The 19,707-nt window shown below is 44.5% G+C and overlaps 1 protein-coding gene across 1 annotated transcript in view; it reads right to left on the bottom strand.

The window, feature by feature from the left end:
• Window positions 1-1,036: 1,036 nt before the first annotated feature.
• The window catches only part of LOC134565077 (protein LYRIC-like), a 30,882-nt gene continuing 12,211 nt past the window's right edge, over window positions 1,037-19,707 (bottom strand). Inside the window, exons 4-11 of the mRNA XM_063424456.1 lie at window positions 17,386-17,454; window positions 15,387-15,602; window positions 14,391-14,465; window positions 12,700-12,798; window positions 6,108-6,211; window positions 5,288-5,407; window positions 3,690-3,819; window positions 1,037-3,224 (exon numbers count right to left, since the gene is read on the bottom strand). Of these exons, the coding sequence (XP_063280526.1) occupies window positions 3,169-3,224; window positions 3,690-3,819; window positions 5,288-5,407; window positions 6,108-6,211; window positions 12,700-12,798; window positions 14,391-14,465; window positions 15,387-15,602; window positions 17,386-17,454 (869 nt within the window). The 3' untranslated portion in view covers window positions 1,037-3,168. The remainder of the gene's footprint in view (window positions 3,225-3,689; window positions 3,820-5,287; window positions 5,408-6,107; window positions 6,212-12,699; window positions 12,799-14,390; window positions 14,466-15,386; window positions 15,603-17,385; window positions 17,455-19,707) is intronic.

Genomic DNA, 19,707 nt, shown 5'->3' with positions numbered 1-19,707 from the left:
TGCCTCAGCATGTTAGGGGGATGTTGAATCTTCTGTCTCAGGATTTACAGTAGCAAAGATCAGGGACTGAGACAATGCACACATCCAGCACACCCATTTAACCCCTCCACAGCCAGGAGCAGCAGAGCAGGCTGATGAGCTGCACAGCCTCAGTCCTAAAAGCACAGAAATCAGGGAATAACCTGAACATGTGGTGATGAAGGGGAGTTTCTTAAGGAACTCAAAGGTCTGATTTTCAAAGAATCTGCAGAGACCCTTTATTAAGCTGTGTGATGGCTTTTCAGCCTCTGACAGCTGGGAAGTGAAAGAATGTAAACTGACAGAGTTGCTTAGAGGTCTGTGTTCTGGTTTGGTGTGTTCTCTCACTGAAGAACACTTCTGCATCCCTGGGAGCCTGTGCAGCAGCACTGCTGGGGGACAGGGTACAGGAAGGCTCCAGGCACTGCCACAGCCATATCAAACAAGCAACAACCAACATACCCTTTCCTAACTGCTGGCAAAACAGTTGAATCACACAAGCTGTACATTGCCACCCCATTTACCCTGAAAAGTGCTTCTTAATTATTTAGGAAAGCCTATGATCAAGAATATTTAGTTGTAGAAGTATTTTTTTCCTACATTAGAATGTGGCATTCAGTAATATGCTGCTGCAAACTATTGAGCCCATCTGTATTACTGTGATGACTTCCTAGAGGTGAAACAGTGCAGCCAGAAGGAAAATGCAGGCCTCAGACACCACTGAAGTCAGGAAGAGGGGTACTGAAGAATTTGACAGAAAAACAGTAATATAATTTGTTGCTGCTTGTCATCAGCACCTCAGCTTGTCAGTGTTATAAGTCTGGATTGTTCTTTCATCACAACAACAAACAAAAGTCACAAGGATTTCCTAAATATAGAAGAATTCAGATGAAGGGAAACTCTTAAAAAATCTATAGTACCTCGAAAAAGCTTGGAAATGGAGTGGTTCTAGCAAAAAACACATGCTCTTACTCACACACATACAAATTAAATAAAACAGCTCATAAGTGTTGGGCTTTGGACAAAAGTTTTAATTTTTAATTATAAAAACAGTGACATTTGAAATACTGAGAAATATTGAAATGAAGCATAATTACAAAGACACCAAAACGTTTACAAGCAGATATAGAGAAAAAAGCAGACATCTGTAGTCCACCAATTTTGTGAGCTTCTCTTTATCTCTTTTTGTTTTCCTTCTTTCTTTTTTGGATGACAGAGGTTATCTCCAATGCTAAGCAAAGGCCATGGGCAACATCCTGGCCCCAATGAGGTCGATGAATGTTTTCCACTGGCTTCAGAGATAGCAGAACTTTGTTCATTACCCACATACTCATTAGCACATCTTCTAAATCCTTGAACTTGCTGTACCTGTTCCTCCAGTGAGGCCATGTATTTTCTTGTTCTGCATCTATTCCAAACCAGTTACTTTTCCCATAAAATCTCTTTGGTCTGTTCAGTCCATTCACAAACTGTCAGTATTTCTCCTACACTGAGACACAAACACCAAGATGTGCAGATCCTAACAGGGGGCTGCTAAGTGGTGTCAGGTAAGATTACCCCTCCCCTGCCTGTTTGAAACAAGCCTACTGTGCTAAATTTCAGGGCACACAGTACAGCTAACTACCCCAAAAATCACAGCACGAGAGAACTGCCCTTCAACATCTAGTAGCTAAACTCTAAACACAAATACACTGCTGCAGTTAATTGCTTCTCTGAAGGGTACAGCTGGTTTGACAGCTGTGCAACAGATGAAGGCCATCAGGGAAAAGTGTTGAGCTGCAGGTAAAGCTTAGACAAGCTGGGATCAGGGATGCAATGGCAGAAGCACAGAGCTCTCTCTGGCTCTGTGATGCAAACACGAGTACAGCTGTGGCAGTGTAAAGCCACGGACATCCCTGGTTATTCACTGCCCTAGTGAAGAGTTTCACAACATCAGCCCAAAGCCTACAGATGTGCACACATTTAACATGCATTGGTAACTGTCCCCACCATCTCCAAAGGCACAGAGTCGAATGCAGATGGAGACTGGAGAAACACTATCTCATCCTTCGAGGCAGCACTTCTGAGATTGGTCAGGCACAGTCTCGGGACCATCTGAAGACCCCTCCCCTCCCCAGCTACCACCAAAGCTGCAGCTCCTCTGGGACAAAGGGCTTCTGCTTCTAGTGGTGTCAGTTCAGCATTGTTTATAAACCACAGTATTATATTGTAACACATTCTCTCCTCCATACTATGAGCCCTCCGACAGGAGAAATACACACCCTTCAGTAAATACTAAATTGACTCATAAACTTCATTCACAAATTTAGTTTCTATTAGAATATTCAAGTGACAAAATGATAAAAAACTTCCAAACATCAGATTAAGAAAAATGATTTTTAAAAGTTACCTCAGTCTACTATAAGTACAAATGCAACATGCTTTGGACATACAGACTTTAAAATTTAGCCCACCATGAAATCCAAGGAGAAAAATGCGTTTAGACCATCTTTCCAAACAATTTTAAAACTTTTTAGAAATATTCCTTGAGGAGCAAACTAGTCTGATGCGAGATAAAAAGTATAAATATAGCAAGGTAAGAGTCAAAAGTCTGACAACAGCAGCCACCAAGGATTTAAAAGAGTTAGGAGGCTGGAGAATGATCCATGTTATTCTCCCTTTGTTTCTGAACAGTGCTTCCTTCTGTACATTACTAGCCTGTCAATGAGCACCTCTGCAAAAATGCCAGAAGAGACCAGACTAGCTGGTGGATCCTCCATGGACCAAAGCACAATCACAGTCAGGAACAGCCCGACTATTTCTACAATGGCATAGAACACTACAAGTTGACAAACAACATGACAGCAAAAAAACTGACAGGACTTAATGCAACCATTCAAACCCCATTCAACAGCTTTTGATCTAGGGCAGCAGCTTGCCATGAACAGCCACTCTGTTTCCAAGCCACCTCCTGTGCACAGCCTGCTCCCTCTCTCTGCTCTCACACACTCACGCTCTCTGGCTCACTGCTCCTCTCCTCTTCCCCTCGCTGGGAGGTCCCTGGAGCCTCTCTCTGCCTGGGGCTCAGCGGCATCGCAGAAAGCAGAATCCTTGCAGCTCACTGGCATGTCTGCCCCATCGGGTTGGCACTCTGGCAGCTACCCAGCTCCCTCAAGTCTCTTTCTTCATTTTCTTCCTCTTCCTCCTCTCCTTTTTTCCAGGTATGCCTGCCATACAAACAACAGGGATAGTGCACAAACCTTCCACAGGTAATTGCATCCCTGAGAACTGTTGGTTTTTTGCCCAATGAAGAGGATTTAAGGGTTCTTAGATGTGTTTTACAAGGCCACCTACTTTCAAGGGTAATTCAAAGTCATGGGGAGGACTCAATGTTTTTAGTGCACTCTGACTCACATTTGCTTCTGTTTCATGTTGAAAAGAGCTGTGCAGAAATTACTGTCACTAAATGCAACAGTAGCTTTATTTTTTTTTTTGCTCAGTAACTGGGAAAGGAACAGGAACAGCTATTTGTCACAGAAAAGTCTCTGAGTAATACAGAGCCTCTCAAAGAATTAAAATATACAGCTAAAGGAGAAGCATTTCACATATTCACTTATAAATGCATTTGTGAATACTTCTTAGATTACACATTACTCTGAAAATTCACCAGACGTGTAAAAACAATCACTTACCTTTATTGGGTGAATTATTAACGATGTCCAAGGATTTTTCGAAGGAAGCACCGACTGCATCACTGCTCTGTTTTGTAGATATCAAGTCCCTGGGGCCTTCTTCCATTCTTGTTTGCAAACCGTGCTGGGGCTTAATTGAAACAATATGCTTCACTAAGCATATGAGTTAAACGAAGCATATGCAAGTACAAAATACGAGAGAAAATGTCATTATTGTGGGGCATTTTAAGAAACTGCAGGACAAATTAATTTTTACATTATTAGAATATTTTGCCATGTTACCTACCTACCTCTTATTTATTTGTTTTAGAAGGGATTACAGTGTTGAAATTGTCTTTCAGTGTTATTTTTCCCCTTGCTTCCCTCAGTGAACAGAAGAGCAGCAAGAAGTACTGAGATGAAAGTACTGGTATTGTGTAGTGACATTGAAGAGTAAGATGTGTCCAGTGACTGCTAAATGACGTGAGTCCACAGAAACACTGGAGGTAGCACAAGGAGTGTGATGAGCAACTTTGTGGATCTGGCTTCATAAGTAATTTCAAGTTTTATGTCTCTCTGAAGGCTGAGCTTGCACAGCAGCATTTGAGGCACTAGACACTAGCATTTGGGGCTGACGTGCAACTTCTTCTGGCCCATCACAAACACGTCAGAAGAAGCAATGCTGTCCTGAGGAGTCTGACCAGCACTGCTAGGATTATACATTATGAATGAACTTACAAAGCTAAACCAACTAATTGGATGTGCAAGAGAGAGAATGGTATGGCAGCACTCTGGGAACTGATGGGATATCCTAATGATTATGTGGATTGTGGTCAGTGAGGTAGTTAAAACCTTTCCCTTAAAATGGGAGCATCAGGAGATCCGGGAGCAAAATCGTCTCAAGGATCATGAGAAACCACAGTGGGTGTGAGGGGAAGACAAATGATTAAAAAAAAATCAGCTGTACATGTCCAGAAAAACAAATTCAGTGAAAAGTGACTGAAATACAATTTGGACATTTTGGGCATTCCCCCCACAATTTCTCATTTCACTGAGCACCAATCATAGGCAAGGACTGGTGCAAAAGCCAGTCAACACTCTGTTCCTTTGCACTTCCTATCCCAAATGAACTGACATTCTCCACAGCCTTTCTCTGTTGCACTCTGAGACATTTTTCTCTCAATAAGCTTTTTAGTGGTATAACAGTGGCCTTGTTTTATCTTCACTGACTTTTGGGAACCACCTTTTCATTACTGTTGGTATCTCTGGTGACCCTCAGCTACAAATGGAACACAGGCCAATTGTACACTAAATTTAGAGTACATCTGGTTTTAATCATGGATGAAAAAATGTTTAGGCAGATGCATTCCAAGTTTAGTGTACAGTATTCTGTACTGCAAAATCAAAATGTTCTGAAAATATGTTAGGGATTACTGTGTTGCAAAACTCCTTTGTTCACTGTGCTCATAACTTCTTTTTATGGGAAGATAGGGAGAAAAGAGAAGAGAAAGCCAGAAGACAGAGAGGAAGAAAAGTGTCCCTTAGGTCATCCTGACAGAGAAGAATCCCCCTCTGCTTATAGAAAACCAAACACTACTCTTGGAATACAAAATACTCACATGCCTCAGTCCAGCTCCACCCCTTGCTTCTTTCACTTCCATTTTCTTTTTCTTCCGTTGTGTTTTGCTTTCGGGTCCAGAAAGGCAGAAACGAATGCCTGCTTTGCCTTTTGGCAAATCCTGAAAGCATCAGAAATTCTGTAAGAGGAGGCCTGGGACAGCTAATTTTGGTTTTTTTTTTCAGGAAAACTGATTATCTCCAGAAATGTGTGCTGACAGTGTACAAGCAAGGCTGTCTCTCTGGATAGGGTGCACACGTCAGCTTAACACATCTCTTTGCAAAAAGCTTAGCATGCTCTTCCCACTACTGCCCAAAGGGAACATTTCCCTGGGCTTCTAGAAATCATTTAAGCAGCAAGACTTCTGCGTGTACATCTCCACCCAAGATACCACTGTATCACTGTCACCAAACCCTCTTATCAGCAAACTTAAATAAATATGTCCTGGGTGCCCGAGATGCTGTGAAGGCTGTGTCAGCTCTGGACTCCACACCTCTTTTAAGGTCTGGGTATTTGAGAAGGTTAGCAGCAGTAGGGTGCCAACACCCAGGGGTTGCTGCTTAGGACAGCGATACCAGAGGCATGATGAACTCCCAGAACCAGCCAGCTCCCCCCAGCCCATCTCATGTCTCCTGCAAGTGTGTTTCCCAGCTCCAGGGGAACAGGTCAGGCAGGGACCATGCCAAACACTTCCTCTCAGTATGAGAAAAGCTCCCACAACCAAAGGAGCCTGGCTCCAGGACTGGACTGGAGACCCCGCTGTGGATGAGACTGAGCCCAGTGGACCAGGTCTCCCTTGGCCATCACCAGCACGGCCTCACCTTCTTCTCATCCCTCGGCTGATGCTCGTCCTCTCCAGTCCAGTTTCCCCACTCCTCCGTGGGAGCCTTCCAGTCAGAGTCCAGGTCAATCGCTGAAGGGTCACCTGTTAGGACAAGCAGACAAATGAGTCATGTTCATCCCCATCCTACTTCCCAGCCTCACATGAGCAGCACAAATGCTGCAAAAATACCTGACGTCTTCTTGCTTGCCCATGTGATATTTGGATGTGCATGTATGCATGTCTTAAATGTGTTAAAACGTCTATAAATGTATTTTAAAATTTATTAAGACATAGACATTGACTGCCAATTCACAATTAGTGACAGCACTCTTCAGAACAGGAGAAAAATGAGAGAAGGGAAGAGAAGCACATACAAAACCAAAAGCCCTTCCAGCCTGCACTTCAAGAAAACAAGCTTTACAAAACTAATAGTGTGGCTTGTCAAATATTTCCTTTTAATTTTATGAAGAAGGATTAAGGCATATCCAGAAACACTGGCAGACACAACAGGCACTTTCATTCACTTCAATACACCATCCTCTGGGCAATTACTCATATGGAAGAATAATATTAACAAAGGATTTGTGCATTCATTATTGCTCTCACTGGTGTTTTCTTTCTTACAAGAAATAGAACCAAGTACATTCTCAACTTCATCTTCCTCTTCTATTTTCTTTTCTTGAATGTAAAGGAGAAAAGCACCATCCCAACACTGATTTCCAAACCTGGTTAAGATACAACTCTAAATAGGCACAAAATAGATAACACCCGCCCTTGCATAAATTCTGATCATTTCATAGGAACTGGGCAAAAAACTTTTCAAAATCTTTTAGGTTTCTCTATCTTTCAGCATCTGGTACCTTTGAAAATCTGGCTGCAAGCCCTTGGCTGCCTCTCCACAAAGCACTGGCAAACTATCCTCAGTCAAGAAGGCAAAACAGACCAGTTTAATTCCTTCACCCAAACTGAATGAGGTGTAAAAAAGCAGATAAATCAGCATAAGGTGTTGAAAGGACTACTTGATTATTTTTTAACAATTTGAATGTAACAATCTTAAGTCTTATCCTAACAGGAAGAACAACTTAAAAACACAACATACAATGATAACTCTTAGCTCATTACTTCTCTTAAAAAAAAAAAAAATCCCAAGCTGGATGGAAAAACTTCTACTTGAAGCAGGGCCAAAACCAAAAGCATGCTGGAAATGATAAAAGAAAACTGTTTTCAAAAAGTTGCTCTGACCAGTTTGCTGCCAAATGTTATAAACATGATTATAAACATTGTACAAGTTTCTCAGTTTCAAATCCATGCCCTCTACGTAGACAATATGTCTTTCCTTCTTTAAAAGGGAAAGGAACAGTTAATTTTGAATGCATTCCCCAATAAAATTCCAGTCCAAAGTAGAATTCAGTCTCCTGACCTGCAAGGCAGGAACTCTGCTGATGGATGCTTTTGTGGGTGTGCAAGCAAAACATAACACATGGAAAGCCACAACTGTTGTTTTCACATTTTTAACTTCTGGTATCTCAAAAAGTGCATTTATTTCTCATTTAGAAGCATATACTTCTAAACATGAAAATAGTTTTGATGGCAAACTGCCTGCAATGGGTTTACATTAATGCTTCACCCTTGTCACATGTGGGCATGAAACTTGGCCAGACAGCGGTACCTCTGCCTCATCTCAGAATTACTCTTCCCAAATATTGTGTCCCAGGGGTGTTTAAAATCAACTCAGACTAAAATTAAGGGCAATATAAGATTCTTTACAATTTGCTGGATTTGATGGGGAAATCGGATTAAATGTACTTATCCCAAAGCTCTGATTAAATGTACTTATCCCAAAGCTCTGACTTAAAATCTCTTCTGTTGTGTAGCATATTTCCCTTCTACAGTGACATCTCCCACAGTGTCTTTAAACTTTGAATACTCTCTAGTATTTTTAAATCTGATTCTCCTTGGGTCATCAATTGCCTCACAGGCTAAAACTGATCAGTAATTCCTAGGAACATAAACACTAAGAGGAATGTGCTGTGCAGCAGGATGTCCTCCTGCTCGCCTTGTGGGTTTAGCCCTGACAGAGGTGATACCTCTCTCAGCACCAACAGAGACCAACATCTTGGCAATTCCTGCTGTTTGTTTTTACAAGAGCAATGCTGATAAACGTCATTTTCCAACTCAGTTCTTGCTTGCAACCCACCCCAGCCCTCCAGCAAACTCCACCAAGACAAAGCTGTACTTTTCTGTTTGCAGCAAACATTTGCAGAGTGCATTTCAAGGCCAAGGTGGTTTCCATGTACCCCATGCAATGAAAACACTTTTAGATCCTGAAAGGCACAACATTGAAAGTGTCTTCAGAAATCAGGGAAGCTGCCAGCACCTCTGCAGGCAGAAAGTCCATCCCAGCACCAACTGTGTGAACACCCTTGGTCTCCAATCTCTCTCCTGTGTACAAGGAGCAGACAGGAGCAGATGGCTGCGCCCTGGGGGGTGTTGGGGAGTCAAACAGCAGCAGGGTCTGGTCAAAGGGGACAGTCAGCAGGTTCTGTGCCTGCTGATAACTAGGGTGGAGTACAGGACTTTACAGGCTGAACCTCATTATCTGGCCTGGAAAATGAAACTGGAAAGTACTGCAGCAAAACTCAGCCCGTGTCACAAAGAAGGGGATTAAAATTTTTCTGATCTGGAGTTGTACATCTGGATTCTAATCTATCAGCATCTCTCTTGGCATGCTGTCCCAAAATATGGGCAGCAGAAACTTAAGGGGGGTTCATCTGGCAGGGCAAACCCCTCAGTAGGCTGCATGCTGTCCATGGCACTGAGCTTTACTGTGGCTGCTGTAGAAAACCCATCCCTTTGTAAAGGGCAGTTTACTGTGTTATGAACACAGGCCTAACCCAAATCCTTGCCAAGATATCACTTGTAGACTACATTTAATACATTCAGTTGAAATGGGTAAATAATTTCAGTCTAAAGCTTGAATTTCTGTGTTACAGGTCAGTAGCTGGGTGAAGAAATCCCTTATTTGGCACCTTCCTTCAGCATAACTCAGTAGAGGCAAAATATCAAATAAACCTCAGACTGAAGACTTCTTTTAGTAGGAAAAAGCTACTGATTCACATAAAACAAAGGAATTAAAGTTGACTTTAACTCTGGAACAGAAGGAAGGTCGGAAGTCAGGAGACATAGGGTCAGGAGATCTGGGAGTTTTCTTAAGGTTATGGAGAAAATTTTCTTTGGCAATCAAGAAGGATTCATTGGGAGGGTGCCAAGACAGATAAAAAGTGACTCTCATGGTCATGAGATGTTGCATTTGCAAAGCAGAATGTGGATTTTCTGAGATTGCACTGCACTGTTGCCAAAGCACAGGTCTGCTGCACTTGGAAGCAGATGCATGGGATAAAATTTGTATTCCCTTGCTTTGGAACCAGACACCAGTGCTCTAAAACAGCCCAGCAGGCTGCACTGTGTGGGTTACATGTTTTATACCAGCAAAACCAGCCACAGCTTGCAATGCATTCTGTGGGACAGCAAAGCCAAAGTACGTAAATGTCACCAAAGGGGCAGTGGCAGTTGTGTGGCATAGGTACACAAAGGGAGTATTAGGAAACACATGCAAGTAAAGCTTCCAAGGCAGAGGCAGGAGGATCAAGAACAACCCTGCAGAAGAAGCAAGAAAGGCACCTGGCTAAAGCAGAACACTTCCTGAGTTCAAAAATAAAGTGAATTATGTCAGGACCCAAAGTGGTTCTGCCCCATTTCTTTCTCTTTGTGACAGGAGTGAAAAGTATGCAAACACTAATGATGAGTAGGGGAAAATGATGGACAAAGCTTCCCACTTTGGGGCCCCTTTCCCTCATGGCAGAGTCCTGGCCACCTCAGCCTGCTGCTGGGACTGCTGGGACTGCAGCTATCAGTGCTGACTAGGTCACTTAGACTCCAAGACACTGAATGCCCCCAGATACAAAGGCTTAGATTGCTAAGGACTAATTGTTTGAATATGCAGAGACAATGACTGATGACAGAATGAGAATTTCAGAATCAATGAGGTTGGAAGTGGCCTCTGGAGATTGTCTAGTCCCGCCTCATGGCTCACAGAGGGCTCAGCTACAGCAGATTTCTCAGGAATGCAGCAGAGTTTTGAATATTTTGAAGGGTGGAGAGTCTGCAACCTCTCTGGGAAAACTGTTCTGTTGCCTGACCACTCTTACCATAAAAAAGAAGCTTTCACTTATGAATAAGAGGAAATTCACTTCTTCCCCACTCTCCAGGCCGGCCATAGGCAATGACCCTATCAGGTGCTCATACACAGGCATGGCTGGATCTTCTCCAGTATATCCCTTACTGTCTCGTACTGGGGAGCCCAGAAATGGACACAGGACTCCAGATATGACAATAATTAAGAACTAACCACCAGCTATGACAGTAATTAAGAATTAACCAACAGCAGCGTGTATCATTAATGAATGTCAACACAGGAGTGTGTTGTTTGGAAACCAGCCTGATTGAGAGTCTTAAATATTCCAGAACTGACTGCCCAGTTCCCTTTACCACTAACTCCCTCTCTCCCCCTATGTATATATGCTTTCAGTTGTGCCAACACTGAAACCTCAAGCCTTTTGTAAGTGAGGGTGTTATTATTGCTGGTACTTCACAAAAAGATAACCCCCTGTGGAGCAGGGAACAGGCCAAGGCAGCTCCACCAGCTGGGACAGAGGCAGGAGTCCAGAATCCAGCTCCTTCGGCTGTACCAGCCCAGCACAGAACAAAGAGACTCATTACATGTACTGCTCTGGATTTGATAAAGTGACCCCAGCTCATATTTAGGCTATGAACAGCATTTGTTTTTTTTTAGTTCCCAAGCCTGCAAGAGCTAACAGGCCGTGTTTAACTGTCTAAGAGCTCATTTTGCCTGCAGCGCCGACCTTAATGCCAACCATTACCTCATCTAAATTCAGGGAATACATGATGCACCCCTCCCCTGCATCAATATCAAGGCTGATGATTCAAAGGAAAAAAAACACCGGGACAAAAAAGCAAGCTGTAAGACAGACAGAATCCTCTAAACACTCCTGCTCTGATGTTTGCAGAAGCAAGCTGCTGAATTTGTTCCTATCGTTCTACTCTCAGACAGACGTGGAACTCCAAAAGCAGAGCTCTGCTCGGTTTTGCAAGTGCAGATCAAGCCCAGAGTGTGCCAAGTCTGACATGTGCTAAATGTGGTGCAAGGGAATGCTGCTGAAGAGCTGCCCACTCTGCCTCCCTCCATCCCATGTGGGCGTGACGGGCTCCAAAGATGGAAAGGGCCAGGCACCCATTGCAGCAACGCAGGGGTGAAGAAACACAGCACCAAGGGGAGGGAAGGCTCAGGGCTGGGGATTTTGTTTTTATTCTTTTTAAAGCAAACTGTGCTATTTATAAAGTCATGGCCAAAATGATGCGTCTGCTGCAGAGCTTCAGTTACCGCTGGGCAGAGAAGCAAGATAACCACAGTCTGTTCTCCGTAATGCATTCCACCCCTCTGGGTTCTCCTGCAGTTAAGCAATCAGGGCAGCTAGGACACAAAGAGGATTGCTCAGCTCATCAGCCATCATTCCTGCAAGAGCAGGGAAAGGCCTCCCAACAACCGGGGTGTATATAAATACTTCACTCGATCCTGACCAAAAGGTCAAGAGAAAAGGCCATCTAATACCCACACTGTTCATGCCAAATTATTCCAGCCACTCAGGACCCATGCTTGTCTTTCTTCTAAAACTAAAAAAAACACCCATTACCAGTCATAAAAGACTGAAATCCTGATTGCCACAGTGCACTGGATTTGTATTCTACATCTGGGTTCAGGGCATTTCCAAGGAAATTTAAAATTTTGGCAAAGACAGATGGAGCTTGAAAAGTACCCTGTCCTCCCAGGGCTCTCCCTCAGCCACCCCACTGAGCCCGGGCTGCAGCTGCCTGGAAAGGCTCACTCAGCTCCACCTTCCCACACAAGGATGGGAGGGAGGAAAACACAGTGCTGCAGTTATGAGAACCAAACACAGCTTGGAACTCGTTTCACAAATTCACTAATCTGAGTTGGCTTTCAGAAATACAGAGCCCATCCTGCTGCCCCTAGCTCAGGAAGTCCCTGCTGCTCTGGGCAGGGTGTGGGGAGGGATCGCCCTGTGCTTGCCCTGTTCCTGTGCTTATCTGCTGCAGCTGATAGCAGTGCAACTGCTGGGGTGAGACAGGGCAGCCTGCAGACAGCCCCCTCCAGCTGCTGCTGCTGCCCAGGAGCTCTAATTACACTTTGCACCAGCATGTACGCACCAAAACAGACTGTACCTACTGCATTGTTTGTTTTTCTTCTGAGGGAGAACAAATGAAATGCACTTTCTTGCCCTCCTCAAGGGTTCCACGTGGACAGCTGCTGGCCTGACCGAGCTCACGGCAGCTCTGGGCACCTGCTCAAACCAGACCACATGAGAGTTCTCCCTGACCAGCAAATGAGCCACATGGGAAGTAGACCCTCATGCCTGAGGCTTAGGGAATGGACTGAAGTGAGTTCCTGCATTGGTGCTCTTGTTTGTCTACAGAAAAAGGGCAGAGAGACGTACCCTGCCCCTGCCACGCATCATCTGCTGGGAGGAAAGTCGAGCTGCCATGCCAACAGCATCTGGAAGGACTGTCCTCAGATGATTTGCTCTTCACGTTATCTGCAGATAAGAAAGCATCTTCATTAAAAAATTAAACTAAAAAAAAGCCCAAATCGCAAGCCTAAAAGATAATGACATAGGTATATTCACATTATTAAAATCAATTAATCATGCCTCTGTCTGCTCACTATGTCATGATGCCTGGATGTTATGTAATTTAAGCCACATGTTAATCTATTCTTCTCATCACAGTGGATTTATTAACAAAGGCTGGACGAGGACACTACATGCATAAGTTATTAAAAACAACTCACTCATGAGTGGCTACACTAACAAGGTTCAGAGATGTAATCTTCTGGCACATCTCTGTTGGGGACCTAAGGAGGGAGCTGTAGTTCCTGGAGAACAAAAGCTGCATCCAGAGTATCCAGCTCCAACTCCCACCACCTTCAGTGGGAAGGCTTCTGCTCAAGCTAACAGAAATCCGTAATTACCAAATTGCTCCATAAAAGAGCACAGGTGAGAGAACTGCTGGAGGAAAAAGTTGTTTTGATGGTTACTTTCAGTAACTAAAGCAACCAGTAGGATTCACATGCCTCCCTGAATGACTCCCCTTAGCCCCTTGCTAAGGCCTGGACATAACAGACTAGGGTATTTTTCACATGTTTCATCTATCAGGGTTGGGGTTCTTTTCACATCTCTAGCTTTTCCTTTCTTCCTTTCACCTAATGAACTCTGAGGTTTATGCAGTTGTGTATGTTTGATTTTTTGCTGCATAAATGCAGATGTTAAAAAATATTTCTCCTTGTTGAGTACTTATACATTAGGAACTGCTTGAATCCACTGACAAAGTGCTGGAGAAGAGATGGTTAAATATGGCATCTGTTCTATTAATTGTCTTATCTGGCTTTAGAAGCTGATTTCAGCATTCTGGCTAACATCACACATACTGTTTTGTGCACAGATATCTATATGTATCTATGCTTGTCTTTGGTATCTCTGACAGATTCAGGACTAGACTTTGCATTCATCATCCAGCTAAACTTTCAGTCAAAGGTGAATTTCTGGTAGGGAGGGAATGTATGAACCAGGGGTGCTTGCCATCAATCAGTGAAGATTGACAGTTGCAAAGATGCAAAGTGAGAGCCAGAAATGAGGCTTAACTCAGTGCAGAACGAGGAGATGCTCCATCCTTCTCAAGGCCACGCATGGAGAGGCTCAAGCAGAAAATCCCTCACTGTGCTGGATGAGAAGCTGCTGGCTAGGCAGCCTCTGACACAGCCTTTCCAAGCTGCACATTCACTCCCTCCCTCGGCCTGAAATTCTCTGAATTTGTTAGCTATCAGAGCACAACAGAAACCTTCTGTGTGAGTCAACCTAACAGAAAGAATCTGCGAAGCAGGCAATATTTTAAATTTATTTATTCCAAGATGAGTACACGAGTTTGGAAAGCACTCAATAAAAGGTTCTGGTGTTGTTCCCTAAAACACTGGAGTGCTGGATTGCAGATGCAAGCAAGCTCTGCAAGGGAGAGTGACTAACGAGCTGTGGAGGGAGAAGACCTATGTGTGATCAGTGAGAGCCCTTTTCAGCCAAGCAGCTAAGAAAGTGATACAAGAATTCAGATAGAAGTACAATGAGAGGACACTCACCTAAATCCCTGGAGAGATCTGACAATGTCCCAAAGGTCACAGGACAGGATTTTACATCTGCAATATCCCAAGTTCCTGCATTTAAAATGCAAACAAACAATAACCCAAAATCTGATGTCATGTTCAGTTTCTACCTCGTGCTCCCAAGCTCATTACAGCCCTTTCATGTTCTCTTCATTCCAAGCCTGCATCCACTGCAGTTGCTGGACAAACATGAAGCAAGGAGAAATCACCTTTATGGACAGAGAATGTCCAGCCCCATCACCATGTACACCTTCTCAGATTTTCAACGTGCATGTCACACCAGCATGGCACTTCTCTGGACCTGGATTCCTCATTCATCTGAACTGGTGCCCCCTTTATGCACTGCTGGCAGAAGTTGTCATGTATTGGAATTTGGCCTTTTGAAAGCATTAGATTAAAAATGGTACTAATGTGCTTCCCCATCAACCCTGTACTTTGCAAGAAAAGGACTCTAGCAGAGAAAGCAACTCACATGAGGACAACCTAAAAGCATTTTCTGAATCATCAGAGTACTGGATTACTGCTGATGCTGAAGGTGAATCATTATGTGGCCTTATATACCATTCAATTCGGCCATCATGCTCAATTAATCACTGAGAATGAAGTCAAAATCAAATGCTTTTGATTTAGGAATACCCTGCCTTTTCCTGTTTTGAAATACACAGATATACCCTGCAGCCTAACTCTGACCAAGTGTGAGCATCCTCAGAAGGCAAGGCTTTGGTTGTAAAGGACACAAATAATACCTGTGGGTAGAAAACAACTTGCACGCAGCAGGTAGTCTACAACACAAGGAATTCCTGCCACAAGGACCCCTTTTTCACACTGCTGAGAAATGAATGACACCTAGCAGGGTCGAGGGAGGTGGACAACACTGTGTGTGCAGGATGAATGTCAGTGGGGCTACACTCTGATGAAGACACAGCAATTTGAGAAGCTTCCCCTCAGCGGTACTGGAAGGTCAACACTCACCTACATTGGAGAAAACATCATCTTCTGACCTGGAGGGTGCCGGTTCTTCCCGCAGGGCTCCTGAGCCCTTCAGCACACTCCCACACTCTGCCTTGGCAAAGAAAGAGCCTTTTCCACCACCACCAGTGTCCTCTGTCAGTGGCCACACCGCTCCCTTCTCATCCCAGTCAAAGGCTGGCTCAACCACCGAGCTACCCAGGGAGGCTCTGCTGGGGTCTGCTCGGGAATAAACATCACCACAGGATCATCATTAATTACAAGGAAGAGTTTGTACAGGAGAGACAACAGAACAAAGCCTGATCTAAACCCATCAGACTATTTCCAACTGAAATTATTTACAGATATGATTTCAGTGAAGCAGAGCTCCTGGGATGGGACACTGAAATGGAAAACAGGAAGGGCAATGTGAGGATGGTGCCATGGCGGCCTTGGGCATCTCTCCCTGGAGGGGAGGTTCAGGGCTTCCACTGCTGGGGGCCCAGAGCAGTGAAGGGAGAGAAAGACAACAGCTGGACCTCCAACAAAAAAGAAAGCAAACCACTCGGATGCTAGTAGTTCAAGGCTGCTAGAGAAACCAGTGCAGGCATACGAATATTTTAAAAAATGAGTGTTGTATGACTCCAGCCTTCAGAATAGCAAAGCATTTTCTGGAGCTCTGGTGAGGAGGAGACCACTGCTGACATCAACTCCACCTTCACACACCTTAATGGTGAGGCTGCTGTTTCTCCCTTGCCAGGGAACAGTGGCCAGCCCTTGCCAGGGTTAGGGCTCCTTCCTAGAAGATCACATCTCACTGCTCTGTAAATGCCCATGCTAACATGACCACAGGGCTCAGCACTGTGCACAGCCCAGGCTGCAGGATTGCACCAAAGACTTCTGGTGCTTCCAATGAGACTTGGTGAACTGAGCTCCCTTTCCTGAGTCAGCAAAGCCCTTAACACCTGCATGACCTTAGGGTTAAACCCTGTGGGGATCTGCACGTGGAGCTGGCACCTCTGATGACAACAGGTCAACTTACATGAAGAAAGAAATGTGGACGCATTCACTTTGCAGGAGAGAAAGTGGAGACCTCAGCACCTCAAGCACCTTGATAAACCAAGAGTTAAAAATCTAAACTCTTGATATTTAACTCTATGTAATCCAAATTATAAAGTGGTCCCACAGTGTCTGTATATTTTTCTATTGAAATTTCCTCTTCCCTTACCCTTTAATTTTAATAGAGCATCTGAGAGCACTTTAAGAGCATTATTGCAGGTAGTGCACTAACTCACACATATATCCAGCTACATCTCCCAATCCAGCTACATCTCTCCAATATCCAAACTCCTATCTTGGCTTCTAAATTACTCTGTTATAAACCTAAAGGTTATTTTGATCATTTTATCATAATGAAAAATAATGAAGATAATGAAAATACTTCCAAATGTCTTAATTCCATGACCTGCTTTCATATAGTGGTTATTACATATAACATGATTAACAGAAATGTATGTAGGCATAAGTGCACGGTAGACACCTTGAAATCCCCAGAAGAAAAATGTGGAGTGAGCACAAAGTGTTGCTTCATTTTATCTCATTAGGATAAGAGTATATTCCTGTTACAGTTCTTTAGTCTGGGCAATCCTGGACTAAAGAACCTGTTTGGAACTGAGCAAATTGTGTTTTTATACATCCATTATCAGAAAACTTGTCAAGCCACGCAAAAGGAGCAAGCCCACGTGACAACAAGCCTTTGGCAAATCTACAATTTAACAGACATCTGCTTTCAAAGTCCTAGGGGAAATGCTGTGTGCTCTGCTGTGTATTTTAATGACAGCATGGAATAAAAGGCAAGCTACCAAGTAAAAGTTCCCAGAGCTGTTTTTTAAGTAAATAGCCTCAGTAAGTGCATGGATTTTGCTGCTAAATGATAAACAGAGCAAACAGAAAGATGCTGGGGTGTGGGGAGGGGTAACAAACCCAGCCAGACCAGGTGTGTGAGTTGAGCCTGTACAATTACCTTTTTGTTTCAGCCTTTCCTTCCTTAAGTGTCTCTTTTCGCGGCTGCTGATCTTGGTCTGCCAAACTCCTACAACACAGAGCAAAGTTCATTTTTAAAGAACTTTATCAAAGAACTTTCTTCATTGACTTTATGGCTTAGCACCAAGGCAAACAGCATCTGAACATCTGAAAGTTTCTGATGCTGGCTGTAAAAGAGCACCAGACCTCGTGCAGCATGTCCCCTGTGTGCAGCCCTTGCTTGCTCTGCAGAGATGTGTTACATAAGAAATCCCCATCACAGCCCTGTCTGGTGTGTCCTGACCCAGTAACTGCACATATTCTTCTGTCCTCTGTGTCAGCCTGATGTGACACCCGTTCCCTGGGGGGAGATGTCACAGCAGAGCATCCTGACAGTGGGGAGAAGTTAATGAAAATCTTAACCATTAAATAAGGCTTTGGTTTACTGAGTTCCTCTAGGCCTGAACATACCCTAAGGCTTGTTCTGCCGTGGGGACAGCCTCTCCCACTCAGCTGGTTTACACCCACATTCATTCACACCCGTGGGGCCACATCCTGTCTCCATCCATGCTCTCCACGACCCAAGAATTCAGAGGAGGTGCTGGCAAAAATGGTCAATGAAGGAAAAAGCACAGCCCCTGGAGCTGACCAAGACGCTTCCCTTCTCTGAAGCATCCCTGAACACATGAAGTTCAGCTGGCTCATCCATTCAAAAAATTACAGATCCATTTGAAGAAAGCCTCCGCTGTGTCCCCTTCTCCCCCAGCAGCCCCAGGGGCCCCAGGAAGGACTCTGGTCCAGCAGCAGGGAGGGCTTCTCTTGCCCTCCCCACCACACTAATCACATTGTAATCTTTTAAGCCCAGAAAAGCTTAGAATTTGTTGTTTTCAGTGTAACCCTTGGTGGGGGGAGGCAGAGAGGTGCTCATGGGATGCAATCTATTTTCCAGTGACATTCTAGCTGCCTGAGATTTCTCTGCAGATCTGCTTGCAAACAAAGGTCTTGGCTCTGCTCACAGGCATGCTACAAGCTGGCTGTGAATTTCCCCAGCACTTTTACCAGCCTCAGTCATGGGCACAATAATGTGCTGCTTCATCCGTGTATGAGCATGGCAGAGGCCATAGGATTAGGGGAAGGGCATGGAGAAGGACCTCTGACCACTTCAGAGATCCAAAACCTGCAGATTTGCCCTCCCTGTGTGCACAGGCGGGGCCTGGGGAGCGTGGCAGGAAAGAACATGGCCCCTGTCAGAGACTGAAATGTTATGGTCTATGGCTTGAACATCTTTATGAAGGACTTTTGCCCGTTCTGGAAAAAGTCATAATGAAGCTGCACCACTGAAGCCCACCCTGGATGGGCCTCCTGACTGAAACCCTGAACTGAGAGGTAAACCACCCAAGGCAACTTGAGACAGCTACTGTTCAAAGCATCTGGAAGAGCACCCACAGCCCAGCCCAGCACCCTGTTCAGGTGGAGGCCACAGCCTCAGGTTTATCTGCTGCCAGGCTGGCACAGACCCTGCACCAAATGAGGAGGAGGAGAGCTCCTGGCTGCAGGCAGGGCTGCTGGCCAGAGGCAGTGAGTGCCCCTCCTCTGCTGTGCAGCCCAGCCCAGCCCTGGGGCCCCGTCACCCCGGGAGAGCCACACCTCAGGGACATCCCTGAGGGACAGCAGGGGTGTCATGGCCCATCAAAGATCCCTCCCAAAGGAGTCCCAGACCCTGCACCAGGGCACTGCACGTGATGCAAGAGATCCACTGTGTCAAACCTGCCCCCTCAGGGGAGGCACATGGGCATTCCCACCTGCCCAAATGTGTACTAATCCACAGGATTCTGCATTTTTAGGCAGGGGACCCTCACCACCAAGAAGACCAGATGGAGGGAAACAGCGAGGCCTCATTGGAACCCATGGAGGGGTGATACATTGCTAATCTTTGTCACTCTCCCTGTCCCCCCACATCTCTTTTTCTATTTTTCTTTCTTTCTTTTCTCTTTCTTTCTTTCTCATTGCTTCTTTTACTATTAAATAAAATATATCGATTTTTTGATATCAACATCTAAGCTCGTTTGGTTTGAACCACATTTTCTGGGTGCATTCAAATCTTTCAGAATTTGATCAGTTTTATTCACAGTTAGTTCTCTATGCTTCTGTAATTAAACCAGATCACAACAGCACCTGTCCATGTATTTACACATAGGAAGGAGCAGGTGATAGAAATAACTCTCAAACTGGCAGCTTTCCCCACTAACACAGAACTCTAGAACAGTAGAGAAGGTCTCCATGTTGACATATTTCATTCCATGTTATTATTTGGTAATATGCA

This window comes from Prinia subflava, chromosome 2 (assembly GCF_021018805.1).
Source record: "Prinia subflava isolate CZ2003 ecotype Zambia chromosome 2, Cam_Psub_1.2, whole genome shotgun sequence".
Classification (NCBI taxonomy): Eukaryota; Metazoa; Chordata; class Aves; order Passeriformes; family Cisticolidae; genus Prinia; species Prinia subflava.
Note: the sequence above shows the minus strand (reverse complement) of the source record. Positions and strands in the feature narration are given on the sequence as shown.